This window comes from Aythya fuligula, chromosome Z (genome assembly GCF_009819795.1).
Source record: "Aythya fuligula isolate bAytFul2 chromosome Z, bAytFul2.pri, whole genome shotgun sequence".
Lineage (NCBI taxonomy): Eukaryota > Metazoa > Chordata > Aves > Anseriformes > Anatidae > Aythya > Aythya fuligula.
The window spans coordinates 50,418,102-50,438,554 of record NC_045593.1 but is presented as its reverse complement, the minus strand read 5'-3'; the positions used below and the strand labels follow the sequence as shown (position 1 = coordinate 50,438,554).

The 20,453-nt window shown below is 35.1% G+C and overlaps 1 protein-coding gene across 1 annotated transcript in view; it reads left to right on the top strand.

The window, feature by feature from the left end:
* ADAMTS19 (ADAM metallopeptidase with thrombospondin type 1 motif 19) overlaps positions 1–20,453 on the top strand; it is a 159,098-nt gene that overhangs the window by 121,062 nt on the left and 17,583 nt on the right. Inside the window, exons 17-21 of the mRNA XM_032205788.1 lie at positions 5,735–5,892; positions 6,776–6,929; positions 9,846–9,981; positions 12,344–12,548; positions 14,486–14,638. Coding sequence (XP_032061679.1) covers positions 5,735–5,892; positions 6,776–6,929; positions 9,846–9,981; positions 12,344–12,548; positions 14,486–14,638 — 806 coding nt within the window. The remainder of the gene's footprint in view (positions 1–5,734; positions 5,893–6,775; positions 6,930–9,845; positions 9,982–12,343; positions 12,549–14,485; positions 14,639–20,453) is intronic.

Here is a 20,453-nt window from a genome sequence, read left to right as displayed (position 1 = left end):
TAATTTAAACTGCTGGAAAATTTGATCCCTGTTGTACAGCACAGGTCAAATACAGAGACAATCAAAGTGAAATGCTGTTCTCTGGATTTACTAGGTGATCAGAAAACAGTGTCACTGTGATCTGGAAGCTTCCATGATGATGCTAAACTGACCAGTAAAACCACAGTCCATAGCAGTAAATCTTCAGAGGAATTCTTTCTGAACATCTCAGATACCTTTATCTGAGGTATATCAACATTTACCACAGTAGCAGGAGCTCTGGCATCCTAGAAGAAAGGATAAAATATAACTTGCAACTGCATTTACTGAATTGATGACTCTGTCAAGGTCTGTCCTCTTTTCTCCCCTCTGGGGAGGTAGAAGCAGTGATGACCCACAGATCCCCTTCAGTGAGGTTTTCTTTACAGTTTTGAAAGAATTACGTACTCTTTTATTATTATTATTATTATTATTGTTGTTGTTGTTGTTGTTGTTGTTGTTATATTTTATTGTAATAAAGCCAAATTAATAGGTATGCCTTATTACTTAAGTCATATGAGGAAATACATACGAGATTGTGATTCTTCTTTCCTCAGTAGAGTATTCAGGAATAGAAATTATTTGTAATAGTAAAGAAGGAAAAACAAGTGTTTATCTGATTCAAGAATATTTCCTAAACCATACTCATTTTGGAATTAGGATCTGTGGTCTAAGATCTTGGTCTTGTCTGCTGCTACATTTTCCTTTATATTTGGCAGGTGGTTTTTTTGTTTGTTTGTTTGTTTGTTTGTTTTTGTTTTGTTTTTTTTTCAGTTCTTAAAGTAGAATACAGAAACGAAGTTCAAAGTATTTTTCCTAAGAGATATACCAGGCTTTGAGTTTAGAATGCTTATTTTTGTGACACTTGTATAATGGCATGTCAAGATGTCAAGTCCAGTATTATAATGAATTAATAAGATTAGTTACAGACTTGTGATCTAAAAACTGAAAATTCTTGGTGTTAATTCGAAATGAGAAAAATTATTTGTTTCTAAATGAAATACAGAAATGGATTAGTTCTAAGTGGCTTTACTTGAGCATGTGGGTTGCAGGAGATGACCTCTAAAGGTCCCTTCCAACCTTAATCATTCAGTGAGCTGTATATAGGTGTATAGGTGTCAAGTTCAGAGGAATGCAAGTTCTTGTCAAATATCCTTTATCAAATATGTTTCCTAGTTAAGAAATAAGCACGTTGTACCATGTTTGTGGGGGGAGGGAAAGTATGAGACAGCGGAAGAGTGGCAGAGGCAGAAGCATGCAAGAAAGCAGATGGGGTCTGACAAATAATACAAATTTTTGAATTCCTCATTTCTGACAATGCACATAAAATACCTTGGAAACGAGTTGAGGGCCTGATCATATAGTAGAGACCAGAGTCCACTGTGTTTTCCTTTCATCTATACAAGGCCATAGAAAATGGTTAGTAAATAAAATATTTTAAAACCTTTTTATATCAATATGAAACAAATATCTATTCTTTAACATTTGTGATAAGATAACATTCGTGAAAGCTATCAGCAAAGCTTTTGGCAAAGTGTAGTTTGTAGCAATATAAACTATGCAGAAGAAACTCATGAAAATGAATTTAAATTATTTTCCAGATAAGAGTGTGCACATTTGTTACTGTTGTTCTGTGTTACTGCATTAACAAAGTCTTACCACTCCTTATTTTTCTTGTTGACAAAAGTAGTGGGAGATTAAAAGTCAGTTTGAATTTAGGCATATAAGCATCATTTTCTAGGTGTGTACGCAGCCATACAACTTCCAACAGCTGAACAACCCATTTCAGAAAACATCCAGAATTAAGAAACAAATGCTTATTTTATTCAGTTTGTGCCTGAGTCTGATTAAAATTTTTATAGAGGTCTCACATTGCCAATGCAGAAGACAAAATGAAAAGTGATATGAATCAGCTCTTCCTTCACAGTCAATAAAACTGAAATTCAAAGTGCTATGCAGCACAAAAAGAATTACCTTAAAGTCTGACCAAAAATGAGAGTGAAGATTGGTACTAACATGGAATCATGCTTTCTAAGTTTCCTGCTCAGCACTTGCAAATAAATTAGCTATACATATAAATGCTAGTAGTTTATTTTTGCATGTACACATTTTGATATAGCTCAGACTTCATTCTAGAAAAGATATTACTTGCCTATGTAGAATTATGCAGCAGAAATAACATATTCAATAAATACACCCTAATTAAATATTCCTGTGCAATTGTATCTAATATCATGAGAATTTGTATTGTACTTCTGTGAAATAAAAGTGATAAACGAAGTGCAAATAGGTCAGCAAGGCTATGATGAAAACATGTAACTAAGAAAATAGGCAGATAAAACAGGAATCAGTTTCTAAGTTAAAACTAATTTTGGAAATAAGTTCATTGTATGTGTGAACATTGTAGCACAGGAAATAAAAGTATCACTTACTAATTTTAAGCATAGACTAACTCTTATCTTTAAGCACTGTCCTAAAAGTCCTTAATTTTCATTAGATATCATAATCCTTTAGGTGCGGTACTTGTAAATTGGTGCTTTTATTACTGTTTAGCACGGAATGTTTGCTACAAAACACAAGACTTAAGCAGGTCAGATTGATTATTCCTTTCTATTTTCAAGAGTTGTGAGAAAATACAAACTTTTTTTTTGTCCTTTTTTTAAAAAATAAAATAAAATGAATTGCGTTCACTGCCCTATCATAGCAAAACATGCATGTTGCTTTTCCTGTTCTCAGCTTCTTGTTATTTTAACAGTAATGACCTTAACACAAGGATTTCCTGGATACTAATGAACAGTTGGAGTTAATTAGCTGATGTGATGATGAAATGCTATCAAGTGCTTCTATATGTAGACCTGTGGAGACCTGTGGCTTATTGATGGTTATTGCTTATAAAACAATAGCACCTGTAAGCTTTTTCTGTTTTATCATTGGTGTTAAATTCACACATGAATACAAGAGAGATGTTTACATCACATTTGTTATTCCAGAAACAAACAAACAAACAAAACACCATTTCACAGTTAGTAAATATGGATCATGTATAACAATCTTATAAGTGAATAGTAGAAATACAACACAACAAAAATATAGATGTATATGCAGAACAATTCAACAAGAACTATCAGATTTGTAACTGAGTGTTTTTCTGAATTAGATTCTTCCACTCTAACCTGGATTTATTAGTAATAACTGTTCAGTGCCTTACTTATAGCCCTGATTGTTTTTTAAATAAATGCTTAATTTCTGGATTGTATCTTAACACTTTTATTTTGAAAAATAAAAAGAAGATATTCCTGTGCTGACATATGACATTCTGTTTCATAGTCACTTGATAGCATTTCTATTTTGTTTCTCTTCTCTTTAGTTTCCTTAAAATCAAAACAGTGATGTGGAAAAGACTGAAGCAGCAGCAACTAATGGAAAGTTTGCTGCAGAAGATAATATTCTCATCTTTATTTACTTTGGAGAAAGCAGAAAGCAATTAAGCAATTATCAATCTTAAAATGTGACCTGATAGAAAAAAGTGGCAATTTTATTCCCATAAAAAGATATATAATTTATTGAACAATAATATGTCCTGTATGGTACTGCAAATTGAAAGCATAGTTGCTTTCAACATCTATAAGTACCTTATTCAGTAACGTCAGAAACAAATGCCTTAATGTAAAGTAATTTAAATAGTTTAAACAGAAACAGTAAGACATAATGCTAAATCATATGTAACTCTAATTTCGTAAGATAAAGATGGAATCTTTCTCTAATGAGATAAAGATGGAATTTTGTCCTTCATGAGATGACAAGTTGAAATTTTGAAAAAGTTTTTCAAACCTTGAGTATTAATATTCTTAAGATGATTTGAAGGGATCCCATGATAACATTAACAGGAGTGAAACAGTGACTTCCCTGAGAAAAGATATCAGTGAAAGTATTCTGATTTAGAAATTAATTTAAAATATTTTTTTATATTTTCTATTTTTCTTGGAAAAATGGGGTTTGGCCAAAATGACATTGTTTTAGTACTCTCCTGGAGAGAATTACTAAATTTTGCACAGAACAAAAGACCAAATTCACAGCTCAATCTTGTCTACTTCCCTCTTATTTTGATACAAATGCCTCTTTTCTTGGTAGGTTTTCCTCATCAGAGTTTTTTTGCTTGCTCATCTTGGTTGTAGATTTATTGTTCTGTTTGTTTTATAGCCCATAAGATACACTAGTGTGCTGAATTTCCCTCCTGCATTGCATTACTTTGTACAGAAAATCCTCTTTTATCAAAAACTAAGCAGAGTAGGGAGTCTGGGTCTGGGATTCCACTCCCCTGCACACATCTGTATGCTGTGGTACGTAACGCTTCTTTTAAAGACAGAGAAGACAATGCAAGGTCCACTGCTCTCCAGGGAGAAGATGTTGCTCCATGTGAGCAGCATGACCCGACTGGACCTTGGCACTTTCAAGTACATTTGTTTTGTTTCTCCACTGGGAAGAGGATTGACCCATAACGTTTTAAAACAAAATGGGAGTTAATTACCATTAATAATAGAATGTTTAAACCTAAAATACCAATTTTTAAATCTTGTAAAATTACTGGTTATTTTTAGCACAAGACTGTTCTACAGTGTTAATGGAGTTTATAGTCTTAACATTTATTACACTGTGCTGTAGTGGTACGCATCAGTGGTGTCTTATGCAATTGTATTGCTGCCAGTCCATAGACCTATTGCCATTGTCTCCCATAGAAACAAAACATAACAGTATAAATATGAATAGGAGAGAGGATGATTACAGGAATGACTCACATTAACTTACAACATTAAATAAGAAATTTTGGACAAGACTTAAACTGTTGAAGTTCTCTTAAACAGTCTGATGCCAAACATGCAATTTCAATGAAGAGGAATGTGTAGAACTTGTTGTCCAAAAGGTGACTTCAAGCATATTTTACTTCATATGATTATTACAGACCTGATTACAAATAAAATAAAATAAAATAAAATTAAAAATTCTTCACAGAAGGGTCTATTCAGAATGTACTATAGAAAAATACTGTAAAACAGTCTGTTCTCAATGTCTGAATATCTTTCTTGACTTGATGACGCTTTTGAATATTAATTAGGCCAAGAAGACAATGATTCATCTAAAAAGAATAAGCTTTTTCTGTTTGTTAGAATCATTAAATTAGGTGGTGAACATCTGTATAAAATAAGTGCTTAAGTTAGTATGACAGTAGTATTGTCACATTTTGAGATGGAGAAAAAAGTAGATATACTAATTAGAGGCAAAGAATTCTGAACCAGAATTTGTTGAAGTTTTAATATAATTCCACAGATCTTGAAGAGTGTCTTGTGAAAATTGCATTTCCCATGTCTTGTATGGGTCATAGAAGTGACTACCTAGGAAAAGAGACAAAGCTTTTGTCATAAATTAATTTAGTGAATTGTGCTGGAGTCTGTCAGTCTCACTAGGCATTAAAACACTGTTTTAATTTCAAGTTATGCTTAGCACACACAGATTTGCCAAGGATATCTTCCAAAAAGTGCTTCTGAAACATGTTCCAGTTGAAGTTCATGTATAGTAGCATCCATAAATATCTTTGCAGAGTTATGTGATTTCACCTACCTGTTAAATTATCCAAACAGGAAGTAAAAGGAGGCCAGAATCACTACTGACAACGCCTTTTTTTTGTTTTGTATTGGCCTTTTTTCATGTATTTTGGCAGCTCTTCGAGATGCTGGTAAACAGTCAATTAATAGTGACTGGAAGATAGAGCATTCAGGAACATTCAATATTGCTGGGACCACCGTCCATTATGTTCGAAGAGGTCTCTGGGAGAAGATATCTGCCAAAGGTCCCACAACATCACCTTTACATTTGCTGGTATGACAATGTGGGTTTTGTTTTGTTTCGCCTTTTTTTTTTTTTTTTTTTTTTTTTTTTTTTTTTTTTACACCTGATTCCTATCCTATAGTGTGGGACCTATTTTTTCCAGGCTTCTGAGGATAATGGGATCTATGCGAGATGTACCTGCTGATCTGTCAGCCCAGTTCTAAAAAGTTCTTTTAAATCCAATAATAAACTTTATGTTATTGAGGCAGAATGGAAGGCTTCAAAATTCCTACAAATTTCATACAAAGCTGATGTGCAGCTTGAGCAGAGAAATTCAAATCAGGATCAGATGTTTTCTATCCTCTTGGCACACTGGCTGACGCTACAGCACAGCATTGCCATTTTAGGGTTGTAATCACCAAATTCTCCATTGAGAAGTAGAGTTTTGACACATTTCAGTGTAGGGAAGGCAAAGTTGATAGCCAAAGAGACAAAAACAAAAGGAACAATGAAGAAATGATGAAGAAGTACTTCACAATTCAAAATCCTTTAAGTGTAAGAAATCATCTTGTATATCCAAAATAGTTTGAAATTTGATTCGTCTAGGAAAGATATCTTTTTAAGAGCACTGGAAACATAGGATAGGTAATATAACATTCCCCAGATTTCTGGTGTATATATATTTTTTTTTTTACAATTTTACATGGAGAACTTTGTGACTGTTATGTTAAATAAAATCTTTTTTTTCCCCCATTGTTTTGGGTTGGATACTTCTATTAATTAGTTTCATCTACAAAATCTATCAGAAGGGTCTAAAGGCTACAGTGCATTAAGTCATTCTGGCATGCTCTTCAAGATTATCTCTTCTCAAGTCGAAGTTTGTCTTCAATAGCTCCTGTGCACATAGAAAGGTTTTCCTTCTCTATAATTACAGGTGCTGCTATTCCATGACCAGAACTATGGTCTACACTATGAGTACACAATCCCACTGGATCCTCCTCCTGAGAATCAAAGCTCTAAAGTACCAGAGCCTCTTTTCATGTGGACTCATTCTGGCTGGGAGGACTGTGATGCTGTATGTGGAGGAGGTAAATTTTTTTTTAAAAAGCACACACACACACTGCATCTACAATATTTTTAATGTATATATATATATATATATATTCATGTATATATATGATGACTAAAACAAATGATATATTAATATTTCAGACTGATGATCACTGCAATGTATTTATTAGTAATATCCTCATTGCAACTTGTATGATTCCTTAGAACAGTGGACATATTTCTGTCATGTTCCTCCTGGTTATATTAAAAGAATACTGATAACTCCAGGTAAAGATTCAAACTAAATAAAGTTGGTAGAAAGAAAATATTAGTGAAGGAACCAAAACTTGATTAAAAAAGTAAATTCGGGACCCGGTTTCCAAGAAGAAATACAAGTGCAAGAGCTAGAACAAGAATAGAAAGTTCATGTGCATTCCACTGTGTATTTGGAACTACTGAAGAAAAACGATCTGTAAAAGACATTTCAAACTACAGAAAAGCTGAACCCCAATCTCGGATCAAATATGTACCGTTAGTAACATGAGTTGAGATCCAGAAGCATATGGAACAAATATTGCAACAGCAGATATTAGTATGCTGATGCAATAGTTTTCCTATGTTTATGTTTATGAACCATAAAAAAATGTGAATTTGGAAGAACAAAATGCAAATATGAAAACAAATATTGGAACATGAGCAATATTACTGTAACAAAATCCTTTAAAATTGGTAACTATTTAGAAGCTGGTTATTAGAAAAGGTGATTACAGTGGGAAACATGTAAGAGTGTTTTTATGAATGCTACCTATAGAAATCTGTTTATATGTTGTAAATTAATTAGTCGGGCTTACATGGTGAATACTAGATTGATTATTGATACCTGTCTTTCCAGCTTACAACATTGATAATCATGGCTGCTGTGATCAGCAGTCCTGAAAATTGCAATGCACCTTATAGTTCAAATAAGAAAGCCTGGAAATGCTTTACCTTCTCATAACAGCAACACAAAGAACACTGTGTTCTAGCTACTTTGACTCTGTGAACAGTCCTGGTGTCACGACAGATTACTGTAGTTTCCATAAACATGCCTTTTGTGGTTTGGTAAGAAAGCTTCTTCCCTGAAGGCATTTTGTACGTGGTGCTAGTATCATCCTCTGTTTCTTCATAGTGCACTCATACTCACTTGGAATATTCATGCTTTTTACAGTTTCCTGAAATATTTTTAGAATAATTTGAATGCTACCACAATCTCTCATTATTGCCTCAGTTATTTCTAAAGTTACCTATCATCTGGAAAAGTCCTGAAGTGCAGTATGTCAGTGATTTATTTTTTTTCTACATTAATGCTTAAATAAATATTGAAGTGTTTTACTGTAATGTTTATTTATCATATTTTTTCTGTTGTAACTGGCCATCACGTTTTGTTATTGTTTAAAATAGCTGAGTTAATGCAAAGTTCCATGAAAGGTATTTTTACTGCAAATATTCTGAAATACAAGTGAAAGATTTTTCATACCTTAGGCAAAACAACTTTAATTCTTCTTTTAGTTCTTTGGTTTAATAAGAACTAATAATGAAATTGAAATGATGCATATTGTACCCTGTGTAAATATTTGTGCTTGAAATTTTAACACCAGTATTTTGATAAATCTGATTAAAGTATATAACAATTATCAGTAGTTTTCATTAAATGTTTAAAATGTATGTCAGGATGAGAAGTATTCATGAAGCCATGTGGCTTTGTGCATGTTTATACATGTAACGGTCTGTAACCTCCTGTGTTGCAGAGAAGCTTTCTTAGTGTGGGAGGGAATATGAATACAGAGATGTATATGTAAATGCAGAAAAAAATGTCAAACATTTCAAATGCTGTGCATGATATATTAGTTACATGTGCTCTCACGTACACAAATGCTGTGTAAAATGTCAGTTGTGGTCAAACACATAATGAATATTTATAGCTTCACTGCTCAACCCACAAACACATTTCTGACCACTAGCAAATACTGAATTCTTATGTCTGCCCTGCTCCTGCACACACCCTGTTTGTAAGTAAACTTCCAGATAGAAACAGGGTGTTGTAACATAACTATAGGAACAAATGGTTATGAAGTTATTTTCTACTAACTAACATCTTTAATGCAAGGCTTGCTAGTTTTCTAAAAATTATGCTCCCATCTGATTACAAGCTACTGCTTGTTGTAAGTATTACATTAAATTCTGATTTCTTACCCGTTCAGCTTCAAGAGACACAAGGTCCCAACCCATCCATCAAAGCACAGTTTGTGTAATAGAACATGCATTACTCCACAGGCAGTACCCAGCTTCCTAAATGATTACCCTACAGATCAGATCAGTTATATGGCTTCTTTAGTCCACTGAGAATGGTGCAGTTGGAGAATGGTGCAGGCTCCTTACCAAAGGCTTTATGAGCTGAATCTCTTTGGCTGAGAGCTGGCCACATGTGCCAGTGTACTGCTAAACTGGACAGAACTACTAAACTACTAATCAATACAGAGGGCAGGACTTGTTATTCCTTTCCTTAACTTATATATTAATGGAAAAACATATCTTCTCCTTACTGTGCAATTTTTCTGCAAGCCATTCTCAACACTAGGGTCTTGGTGGTTGAGAAGGAAACAAGAATGCCGGTTAAGACTAAGGCTTTGGCCTATGACTTGTTGCAGGAATAAAGCAGCAAAACTCTGTTGACACTGGTGTGTAAATACTGGAAAAAGAAAATACCTTGTTCCCTACAAACTTTAATATCTCCATTGGACTCACTGCTACGTTTGTTTTTCACTTCAGATTAACACACATGTAGGTTTTACACTTCTTTTTTCCAAACTGACCATAAAATAACTGTATCTGATAAGGATACCACTGGCCTTCCTTTATTAACAAAGTTGCATATTCCTGGTTTCTCCACATACCTGCTTTATTTTTTTTACTAGGTGAACGAAAAACAACAGTCTCTTGTACAAAGATTATGAACAAGAATATCAGTCTTGTGGACAACAAGAAGTGCAAATATTTAACAAAACCTGAACCACAGATCCGAAAGTGTAATGAACAGCCATGCCAGACCAGGTAATACTGATTTTGTTAACTTAACACTGTCATAAATAACTAGAAGTAAACATCTCAGGAGCTACAAAGAGAAATGACTGCCTCTGGCATTGAATGTGCAGTAAATACATAGAACAAAATACATAGAACATACATAGAAGAAAAGGTTATAGTGTGAAATATACGGAACACTGAAACATTGGCTGCTGTTTCTCCTGAGTTTTAATGAAAGAGTCCTTAAGCACATGTCTAAATCAATTCTCATTCAATAAAGCAGCTCATTACTTTCCTCGATAGGAGTTCTCACTGGCTGATGTGTACTATGAATTGAAATTTAATTGCTGTTTATATAACAATGGATTTAATAACATGGTTATAATTAATGATGTATTGTTATATTTTGTTGTTGTAGCTTAGTCAGGGCTGTACTCCTTTAAAAGCACTCAGAAATATCTGAGTGCACAAAGCAGTAAATAAATAAATAAATAGATAAACAATCTGTTAATCTGTTCATCTCCACTGATTTAACCCAAAGTGTAGAAGGCCTTCCCCTCACTCTTCTACTACCAGTGCCCTCAATCCCTTGTCAATATGCAGACACTAGACTCTGATGGAAGAAGCAGAAAGAGTTGTTTTTCTCTGAATTTCACCAAGTGAGGCAGCTGCAGCATATGCCCTGTAGAGTACTCCTCCCACCCCTCTGTCTGGCATACCTGCAGCCAAGCTGGCAGCTTGTTCCTATCAGTGGCTGGCCAGGATGGTAAGATGGCCCGTTTTCAGGGTTTACCATCTTTTTTTTTCGTAATGGCAGCTAAGAACCACAACTAAGGAAGTCCCGAGTTACTGTGCAGACTTGGGACGTAGGGAAAGGTGTCTGCCACCTTTCAAGGTATGGACAGCAGCTGGCGATAGTCAGCTAAGAGTTCTGGGGGTAAGCACTGAGATGGATCTACATGAGTCATCTGGAGGAGAGGTAGGTGGAATTTTTGAAGACAATGCAAAGTAAATATAGTACATATATTATTAAAGAAAGTAATGCAAAATGAACCAGCAGACATAGCTTTTTTGGATAGGATGAAATACTAAAATAGATGAAATGCAACTTACACATTTTAAGCAAGACTGAACTACTGATGTTTGGATTTCCACAGACATTACACAGTGGACAGATTTATATTTGATTATATGCATAATTGACCAATTTCATATTTTATTATATTAATAACATTGTATACTGAATAGGTAGAAATGAAATAGTCTGATCTTTTTCTAAGGCATTGTCAAATATGTATTTTTAATATTCTGTACTTTTTCCAGCTTATTAAATGAAAAATTGTAGGTGTTATTAATTGCTGTGCTGAGACAGGTAGAAAGATATCATGATCCAGATTTTACCATGGTATTCAGGATTCTTACAAAACAAATATTGTTAGCTTTCAACAGAAACTGAGCTAGGACATATGGTTGCATAACTTGTTTGTTTCTGGCAATCGAAGAAATATCTTAAAGTCTATTGCATTATCTTGACAGGCTATGATTTGTAAATTGAGTCTCTGGACTGCTAATAATAATAATAAAAAAAAAAACTTAGTTCAATGTTTCGTTTTCTTACAATAATTGTCTGACAGATGGTTGGAACAGATTTGTAGAACTTTGGTTTACCGAAGACTCCCTTGCAAATCTAGTCTCCTGGGGTATACTTGTGTGCTGCATTAATGGCAGAACTTTTTGATTTTTAAGGGCATGTGGCCATAGTCTGGAGCTACAGAACATTTGGGGAAAATTATATTCCAGAGTGATTACTTTCCAGGTATGCAGGCTATGCCAAGCTGCATCAACCTTCCCTGTTGCTGTAATTTAAACTATGTAACCTGAGTTAGGCCTGATCCTAAAGAACACGAAGAAAACCGAGCTTCTGTACTTCTTCCAGAGCAACCAGCTTTTCACACAGGAGTGATTCTGTATTGAAACTTATGGGACCTTAATTGAAGGGCATATGCATTTGACAAATAGGTAGTCATATAGATAGACAGAAAATAATTAAAAAAAAAATACTGTCTGATCCATCATATTTGAAATGTGTGTGATTGTATTATGGAACTTTTCTAATTGGAATTATAATGACAAGTGAGTACTCTAAAAACATAGAAACAATGGGCTGGGAATTAAATTATATGAAGATTAACATATTATTTAAATGTAAATTATGCTAGATTAGTAATCAGTCTGTTAACACAGTTACAGACAGTTAACTTAAAAGGAAAGAGAAAATTTGTAGGTATGTTTTGGGTAACCAAGTAGTGCTAAGCAAGAGAACAGATGACCTAATAGGACTTCTTCCTTCCTGATTTCTCCTTACTGTATTGCCTGTATTTCTTTGTAGATGGATGATGACTGAATGGACTCCATGTTCAAGGACATGTGGAAAAGGGACCCAGAACAGACAAGTAGCCTGCACACAGCAGCTAAGAAATGGGACCCTGATCAGAGCAAGGGAGAGGGATTGCCTTGGGCCAAAGCCTGCTTCTGCACAGCGCTGTGAGGGCCAGGACTGCATGACTGTGTGGGAGGCAGGAGTCTGGTCTGAGGTGCTGCATTTATTCGTATAAATAATCCACAATGATTATTTATGCCTTACTGTGTTCTGAGAATGAGATTTTTTTCACCGGCAAGCGGCTTAGTTCAGCCTAATGATTTTCAGGTTCCTCGTGCAATGACTCGGCAAAAGGATCAGGGACTAGGAAAACAAACCATGTAGAACCACTACATTTTACCTAGTTAATGTCCTGAAACAGTTTCATTTGGACGTTTTTCAAGCACATATAATCAAGTACATCCTGAGCTTGGTAGCAGGTAACTAGGGGCAAATGGATTTAAGGCAGTCACTTATCAGCTACCAGAACTTGGGTTCAGAGTGTGAGCATCTGTGAGGTACTGTTGTACCAAGAGATGTTATTAAGAAGGTTGCTGCTGTTGAAATGCAGAGAGGCTATGAAGGCAGTTGTTTGCAAAAAGGACATTTCCTTCCATTCCTCTCTCTTCTTACCTCTTTTCCTAAGAACAGCAAAAACAGTGAACCTGTAAATATAGGACCTGTAAATAACACAATTTTGGATCCATTGTATTCTGAAGCGTTGCTGTTGAATGTAGTTACCATTCAAAAAGCTTTATTATCTTAAGATATTTTAATATGTGTGTCCATTTGGTTTTCTTCTAAAAAGCTTCTTAAAGTAGTTGACTGCAGAGGAAGAGGGGATTTGTTATTGTTGTCATCTGGACAAGCTGAAAGTATTTATTTAGACCTTCTGCCTCCATTGGAAGAATACAGCAATTCTAAGTGCTTCCCACACTACAAGCTGTGCTATGAGTGCCATCAGGCTCAAAACAGCAGCTTCTGAATGTGGGTACAGAGCATTGTTCGGGTTCCTGTGCTCACTTGATCCTCAAGTGAGAAAGAGCTATGACATAGGAAATGTTTTCAAAGAGTTAAAAGAAATATGTTAAGATAGAGATAAGAGGAGCAAATAGCCACAGTTCTGGTTTGGTACAGAGGTTTAAAACACAAAAGTTAGTTGTGGGAAGAATGGTATACACTTCCATTTATTCTATTCCATTATCACACTTTCCAGGTGTGAGAAAGAAATCCACTTTTTTTAGTTGGTTATTATATGACAAATATATATGACATATAAGTAAGTATATTTCTTCTGGAATTAATAAATATATTTTGAAGAGTGAGGTGTTTCCCATGGCAATTCCTACTAACACTGTTATATTGGAAGTTAGCCATTACTGCTTCCTGCAGTTATAATCAGTTTGGCAAAGGATAATTTTGATCTGCAAGCAGTGGGATGATCAAAACCAGTGATAATGTTTTAAGAAGGAAATGGCATAATTTTTGGCAGTGTAAATAGGAATAGTGGGGAAAAAAAACACATAGATTAAGACCTTCTGTGCAACTTGAAGACTTGTCACATGCTATATATGCAAAGAATTTGAATTCAGTCTGGATTCTTGTGTAGATTTTCAGCATTTTCTTTTACATTTTAACTTTTTTCTTCTTAAAATAATCTGTTAGCTACTAGTGAAATTTATTTGAAATTGTTTCATGTCTTGTTCGCACAAACATTATTTAGATTCTCTTTCATTATATCTCCCTTAATTCTTTGAACAATGATTGCATAACAGTTTTACTGCAACATTTTGCATTTGTTTCATCAAAACTTTTCAAATGTTTTCTTATCCAAATACAATTTTTAAGGCTTATTTTTTTCCTTAAGGAAATAATTTTTGATCAAATTATATATTTTCAGATGAAAATGCAAATATAATCATTCTGATGAGGAATTTTTGTTCATGTGTTAGCTTTTAACAAACTTTCTATCTATGCAATCGAGGATTAGAAATCAGGAAATCACTGAAGTCCTGAATTAGATATGGTATCTTGGCAGAGGGCGTTAGAAGGAGGTAACAGGGGGTAACTATGCCTTTTTTAGAAAGCTGCAAAACATCTTTTTTTCAACAGTGCTCTGTAAAGTGTGGTAAGGGAGTACGGCATCGGACTGTGAGGTGTACAAATCCCCGCAAGAAATGTGTTCTGTCCACGAGACCTAAAGAAGCAGAGGACTGTGAGGACTATTCCAAATGCTACATCTGGAGAATGGGAGACTGGTCTAAGGTGAGTCATCCTTAATACTAGCTTCCCATAGTATAATAGATTTTGCAAACTGAATTCTCTGTAAGTATTGTATCTATCAGATGTGTAGGACTCTCCCAATTAAGGGAACAATAAGACTGCGAAAAAGAAAACAACCGAAACATAAAGTCACACTGTGGCCAAAGTATAAATAAAAATCAGGAATGTGAAGAAAGCCTGAGGTGCATCTTCTATATTATGCAAATGTGATATAAATTTACTGTTTCTAGCAGGCAGGCAAAAAAATCATGGAATTAAAGAGTAAGAGATGCATTCAGGTATCTGTGTTTCAAAGATACCTATCAGGATTACTCCATTTTCAGACCTGTTTGAAAATATTGATAGCAATTGATTAAGCAAATCATCAGTAATCATGTCTGTAATCTTTCTTTATTTTCAGTTTAATATATTTTCTTGTCTGCTTCTGGCTTGATATCTTACTGAGAGAATGTATCATGTGCACTGTATACTGTGTTTGGCTCACAGCAAGAGCTTCCTGAATATGTCTGGATTATAGCATACAGGCTATCAATTGGCTGTATGTAGTACATGCTTTGGTGAGATGCTCTATTGTATTTATTCGCCACTTCCATTTCCATTATAGGCTGGCAGGAACCTAAAGGTTGCTGTTGTCTGTCCTAATTCTGTCATGCATTTCCCATGATAATTTGGAATCTGTTTCAAGTGTTGCTTAACAAAATGTTTCTGGCCAAATAACTTAATTTCCACTACTAAACGTTTAGAGCAATTTGCTTTGGACATCCCATCCCCCGCTACCCCTCCATGCCTTTTTCCCAAACAGGGGTGTTTGCCATTTAGATGTTACCCAACTGTAATAAATTCTAATTCTTATCCTCCACTGTAGGTCCATTCAAACTCATAGTTTGCAGGTTTCATTAATTTGTATTTGCACATCTTACTCTTCCATGTTTCTTATAAGTTATACTCTTCAGCCTCATAAGGATGTACCTTCACAGAACCACAGAATTGTAGGGGTTGGAAGGGACCTTGAAAGATCATTGGGTCTAACCCCCCTGCCAAAGCAGGCTGCTCAGGTAGACATCCAGATGAGCCTTGAATATCTCCAGAGAAAGAGACTCCACAACCTCCCTGGGCAGTATGTTCCAGTCTCCATCACCCTCATCGTGAAGAAGTACTTTCGCATGTTGGTGTGGAACTTCCTGTGCTCCATTTTGTGGTCATTACCCCTTGTCCTGTCCCCACAAACCACTGAGAAGAAGTTGGCCAAATCCCTCTATCTCCCACACTTTTAAACATCTATAAACATATATAAACATTAATAAGATCCCCTCCTCAATCTTCTTTTCTCCAGACTGAACAGACCCAGGTCTCTCAGCCTTTCCTCATAGGGAAGATGCTCCACGCCCCGTATCATCTTTGTGGCCCTCCTTCAGCCTATTCGATTTCCACGTAGACCATTTAATATCTAGGAAGCACCTCTTACTGTCTTTTTCTGAACACCTGATGTAACTGTCAGTAAGCCATTTCCATGGCATGAGGGCTTTGATTTCAATGAGATACATAAGCACAGGCCAAAAAGCATCAGAAAATATTGGATAGATCTGTGATCAACTGTGGTTTTGGACTAGGAACCTACCTCAACATGTGATACAGCTTAAAATATCCAAAACATGCTGAAATGCTGAAAATGACTCTTGAGAGTCAAGTGTTTTTTTTTTTTTTTTTTTTTTTTTTTTTTTTTTTATATCACAGACCACAGTTCAGAGAGATTCTAAACTTTTTTTTTTTTTTTTGCGTCTATTTGTAACTTTTGCACACACCTCTTCTACTTTCAGTGCATTAAAAATTACTGCAGAAGCTGTTTAACTTGCTTGTATGGAGAAGTATTTAATATATTTTTAGTTGTCTTTCATGTGATGTAACAGCTGGAAACAAGGACTAAAGCCAGCAGAGTATGACTAGCCAGTCTTCCAAGAATTAGCTGCAAGTACTCTGTGGGCAACTAGTGTTTCATAGAATTCTGCTTGGGAGCTCTTATTTTATGACTATGGGGTACAAATTGTTACTATCACGTTACTGTTTATTCCATTCTCTTGTCTTCTTTATGAGTTATTTTTCATATTTAAAGGATAGATGATTAAATGGTAGTGCCAAATTATGGGTGTTTCTTTGTTTGTTTGCTTTTATACTAGTGATAGTTTAAAATATTTGTTATTTTGGAACACCCTCATAGAAACTAGAGGATAACGCCCCTGTCTTAGCTACTTCAGAAACACAAGGTGTTATAGCCATTTATTTTTAAAGCAACAGCCAGAATTAATCTCCAATAGTAGGGTTACTTTTACATGAGGATGTGTTTGGAAGTAAGTCTAGTATTTGCATCTCCATACCACAAAACTGCAGTAAAAACTTGCATCATTTAGCACTAGCACTAGCAGGGAGTAGACTGTGGAGAAATGACCATCTGCTTTCTTGAAGCAGTCGTTCAAATCAGCATTGCTGAGGCTATGTGAGGATGCTCAGACAGTTACGCTGTGTTCCCAGTGCCCTCTGGAGAAAAGAAGGGCTTTATTCTCTAATTCACAAAACACTTTTCACAAAAATCCATGTCACAGATGAATGTACAAGAACATATTTCTTCCTATTTAAAATTTGCTGACATCTCAAATGTTCTTTCCTACTTCTGTCAAGGCTCTAACACTGTCACCTAAATAGTACTTGAAACTTCAGAATCAGAAGATGAGGAAATATTTCATACAGAATTGACAAAAACTTTTGAACAGTAAACATGCAGCCTGAGAGTGACTTATGCAGCTGAGATTTTCCAAGATTTATACCAAAAAAGAGATGCTTTAATTTCTCTACAGAGACATGAGTTCAATTTAAAATATACTTGGATTTCCTTTTTTTTCCCTGTTACTATTCTGTTCCATTACTAGAGTACATAGCAACATGAAGTCATGGCATACATATTAATATGTCTGCAATGGGGGAAACAAATGGAAAGCTCAGATAAATGTTAATCTTTGCTCACTGTTTGTTTCTACTCAGAGGTTCAGTGCAGCCTTCTGTGTTCACTGTTTTTACTCTTTAGGATCATTCTTGACATTGACAGAAGGCTGTTTCTTTGAGCAGAGCCAAGTTCCCCCAAGCTAATGCCAAGACTTGGCTTGAAAAATCCAAATGACGCTTCTCACACATTGAAACAAGAGGCTTAATGTGATCCTTATTGGCTTTGCCGCTTGCCTTGAACTCTTAAGGCATAATTTTAAATGAAGCTTAAATTAAACTGTTACTGAAAAGATAACATTATTAATAATCATGGTAGTGTTGTAATGGAGTTAATTTGTTTTAGAGGTACAGTCACATAGAGATCAAATAATTCTTTTACTTAACATTTTAACAATACCAAGATCAAAGAATATTTGACCAAAATGGCAGACTCCAATAAGTCAATAAATACATCAATCTTTCTAAAATTTTTGCTTAATTTAAAAGTATGCTGTATAATCTGGAGTGCATGGAGCATTGAACTCCACAATAGCTCTTAAGTCAGCAAGGTGGCTCCATATGCTAAATATGTTTGTTCAGTTAGACTCTGTGCCTGCCCTCATGAGTGTGTTGAGAAAGTAAAGAATAAAGGCTCAAACTGAGCTGCTGGATCCACCACCTAGAAACATTAGCTATTACATTTTCGCAGTAAACAGTGTCTTTGGAATTGATGCTGAACAACATAAATGTTCCCTTCAGATGAGGAAAGATAACCGTATCTAATACAGGCCCAAAAAGGGCACGTTGTAGCTCACTCTTAACAGCAGCAGTGTTCTTTACTAAGCTGCACATTTACCACCAATTTCAAGGCTATACAAGCTTTAGGTCATCCTCAGGGGAATTCATCATCTAAGGAGAAACAAGTAAGCATGGGAAGAAGTGAAATCAAATGCATATGCACTGCATGTTTACACATCTAGTTGGCTTACAAGAGAACACATCATTGTAGAACGAATTCTCCAAGTACGAACACTTAGATGACAACAGCATGGGATACTCAAAGGTCATAAGGTCATGTTTAGGATACTTTATATATTGGAAGGTTTTTTGGTTTTGTTCTTGTTTTTCAATTATCTATAAAATTCAGAACATTGATAGAATAAATGAAGTATATATAAAAAGCAGGATGAATTTTGGGAGGGAAAATACTGTGGAGAGAAATGTAGGTTTTGAAAACAATAATAAAAAGCTTAACTTTTATTTGATATACCCAAAACTTTTGGAGGGATTCAGCAAGGGACAATAGGATCAAAACAATGTGCAAGGGAATAGATTTTAGGAGCAGCCATTTGTAAGAAGTGAAGTATAAAGTGTAAGCATAAAGGAGACCAGATAAGGTAACAGACTACAAATTCTACAAAAAGATTGGGCTAAGGAAGCTGGAGAGAAAAGATGCACTCGGGAGCAGCTAAAAAGGAAGCACCATCTGAGTTCCTAAATAGAAATGTGGATATGTTTATGAAGAAGATACAAATACAGCTTCTGTGATAATGATCCCAATGATTGGAATGTAGTTTGTTTTCACACAATCGCAGAATGGCCAAGGTTGGAAGGGACCTCATCTAGTCCAAATCCCCCTGCCGAGCAGGATCACCTAGAGCACGTCGTGCAGGTTGGCATCCATGCACGTTTTGATTATCTCCAGAGAATAAGACTCCACAACCTCTATGGGCAATCTGTTTCAGTGATCTGACACCCTCACAGTAAAGAAGTGAAAGCTTTTTCTGTAGTCTGAAGAAGAGAAAATGGAGGATCAAAGGTTGATTTATTTTATTTTATTTTATTTTAATTTTTTTTGGTGTGAGTCTAAAGGACATCTGAAGCAACTGCTTCATTTTTATACCAAGAAATCTCAGAACTCATGTCCTATTTCAATTTTTTTTTTTAAGATTGTACACGCAGTGCCCTCTAGACGTTGGGGAGGGGAGGAGGGAGAGAGGAGGGGAGGAAGTAAAGTCTCCAGCTGTTGCACAGAGACAGAATGAAACCAACAGTTCACAGAGAGATCTCTCAGCTGAGTGGTACAAAAAGCAGCTGTCACTGATGATGATTGCTACTCTTTTGTCTGGATCAAAAATCATATAAAAATGGGGAAAATGAAAAAAGCAAATTCAGTTTTGCCAATTATTCAACCACATCGGGTATTCAAACTTTAAACATTTAAACAACCACTAAATTTCCATAGCAAATAATCTCAAATGATTTGGTCTGCTTTAATTGAAAATTCACAGTTAGGATGTTATTAATGCCGCAGTTTTCCTGACAAGGTAATTAGCTTTAGTTTTATTCTTTGTATCCTAGTCCAAGATTGTTAGCTCTTTAAATTCTGTGAGTGGAGCAGTGCTGGCCAGAAGTCAAAATGTGACACTATTAATAAGACTATGGACAAATGAAATATGTGACTTTGATGTCAATTGAATTGAAGTCAAAATAATATTGTCATCTTGTTGATAATGTTTATATTGACTTAATTATACAGTAAGATTCCAGCAAATGAGATATGCCTGTTTCAGAAAAGAAGTATGAGAAAATCAAATGGAAGATACCAATATAATGAAATGAGAGTGGGGAGGTTTTTGTTCATTTCCAAACAATCCTGTAATATTAACATTTTTTTTTTTCAGATAGATAGTTTTTTCTTTTATAGATCAGTTCAGTGTACCATACTATTTTGCCTTGAATAAATATAATGTCAGTTTCTAGAAAAACAAATCAAGACCACCCTTCATAAAAGGTAAAAGCACTGACAAGACTCAGGGATTTT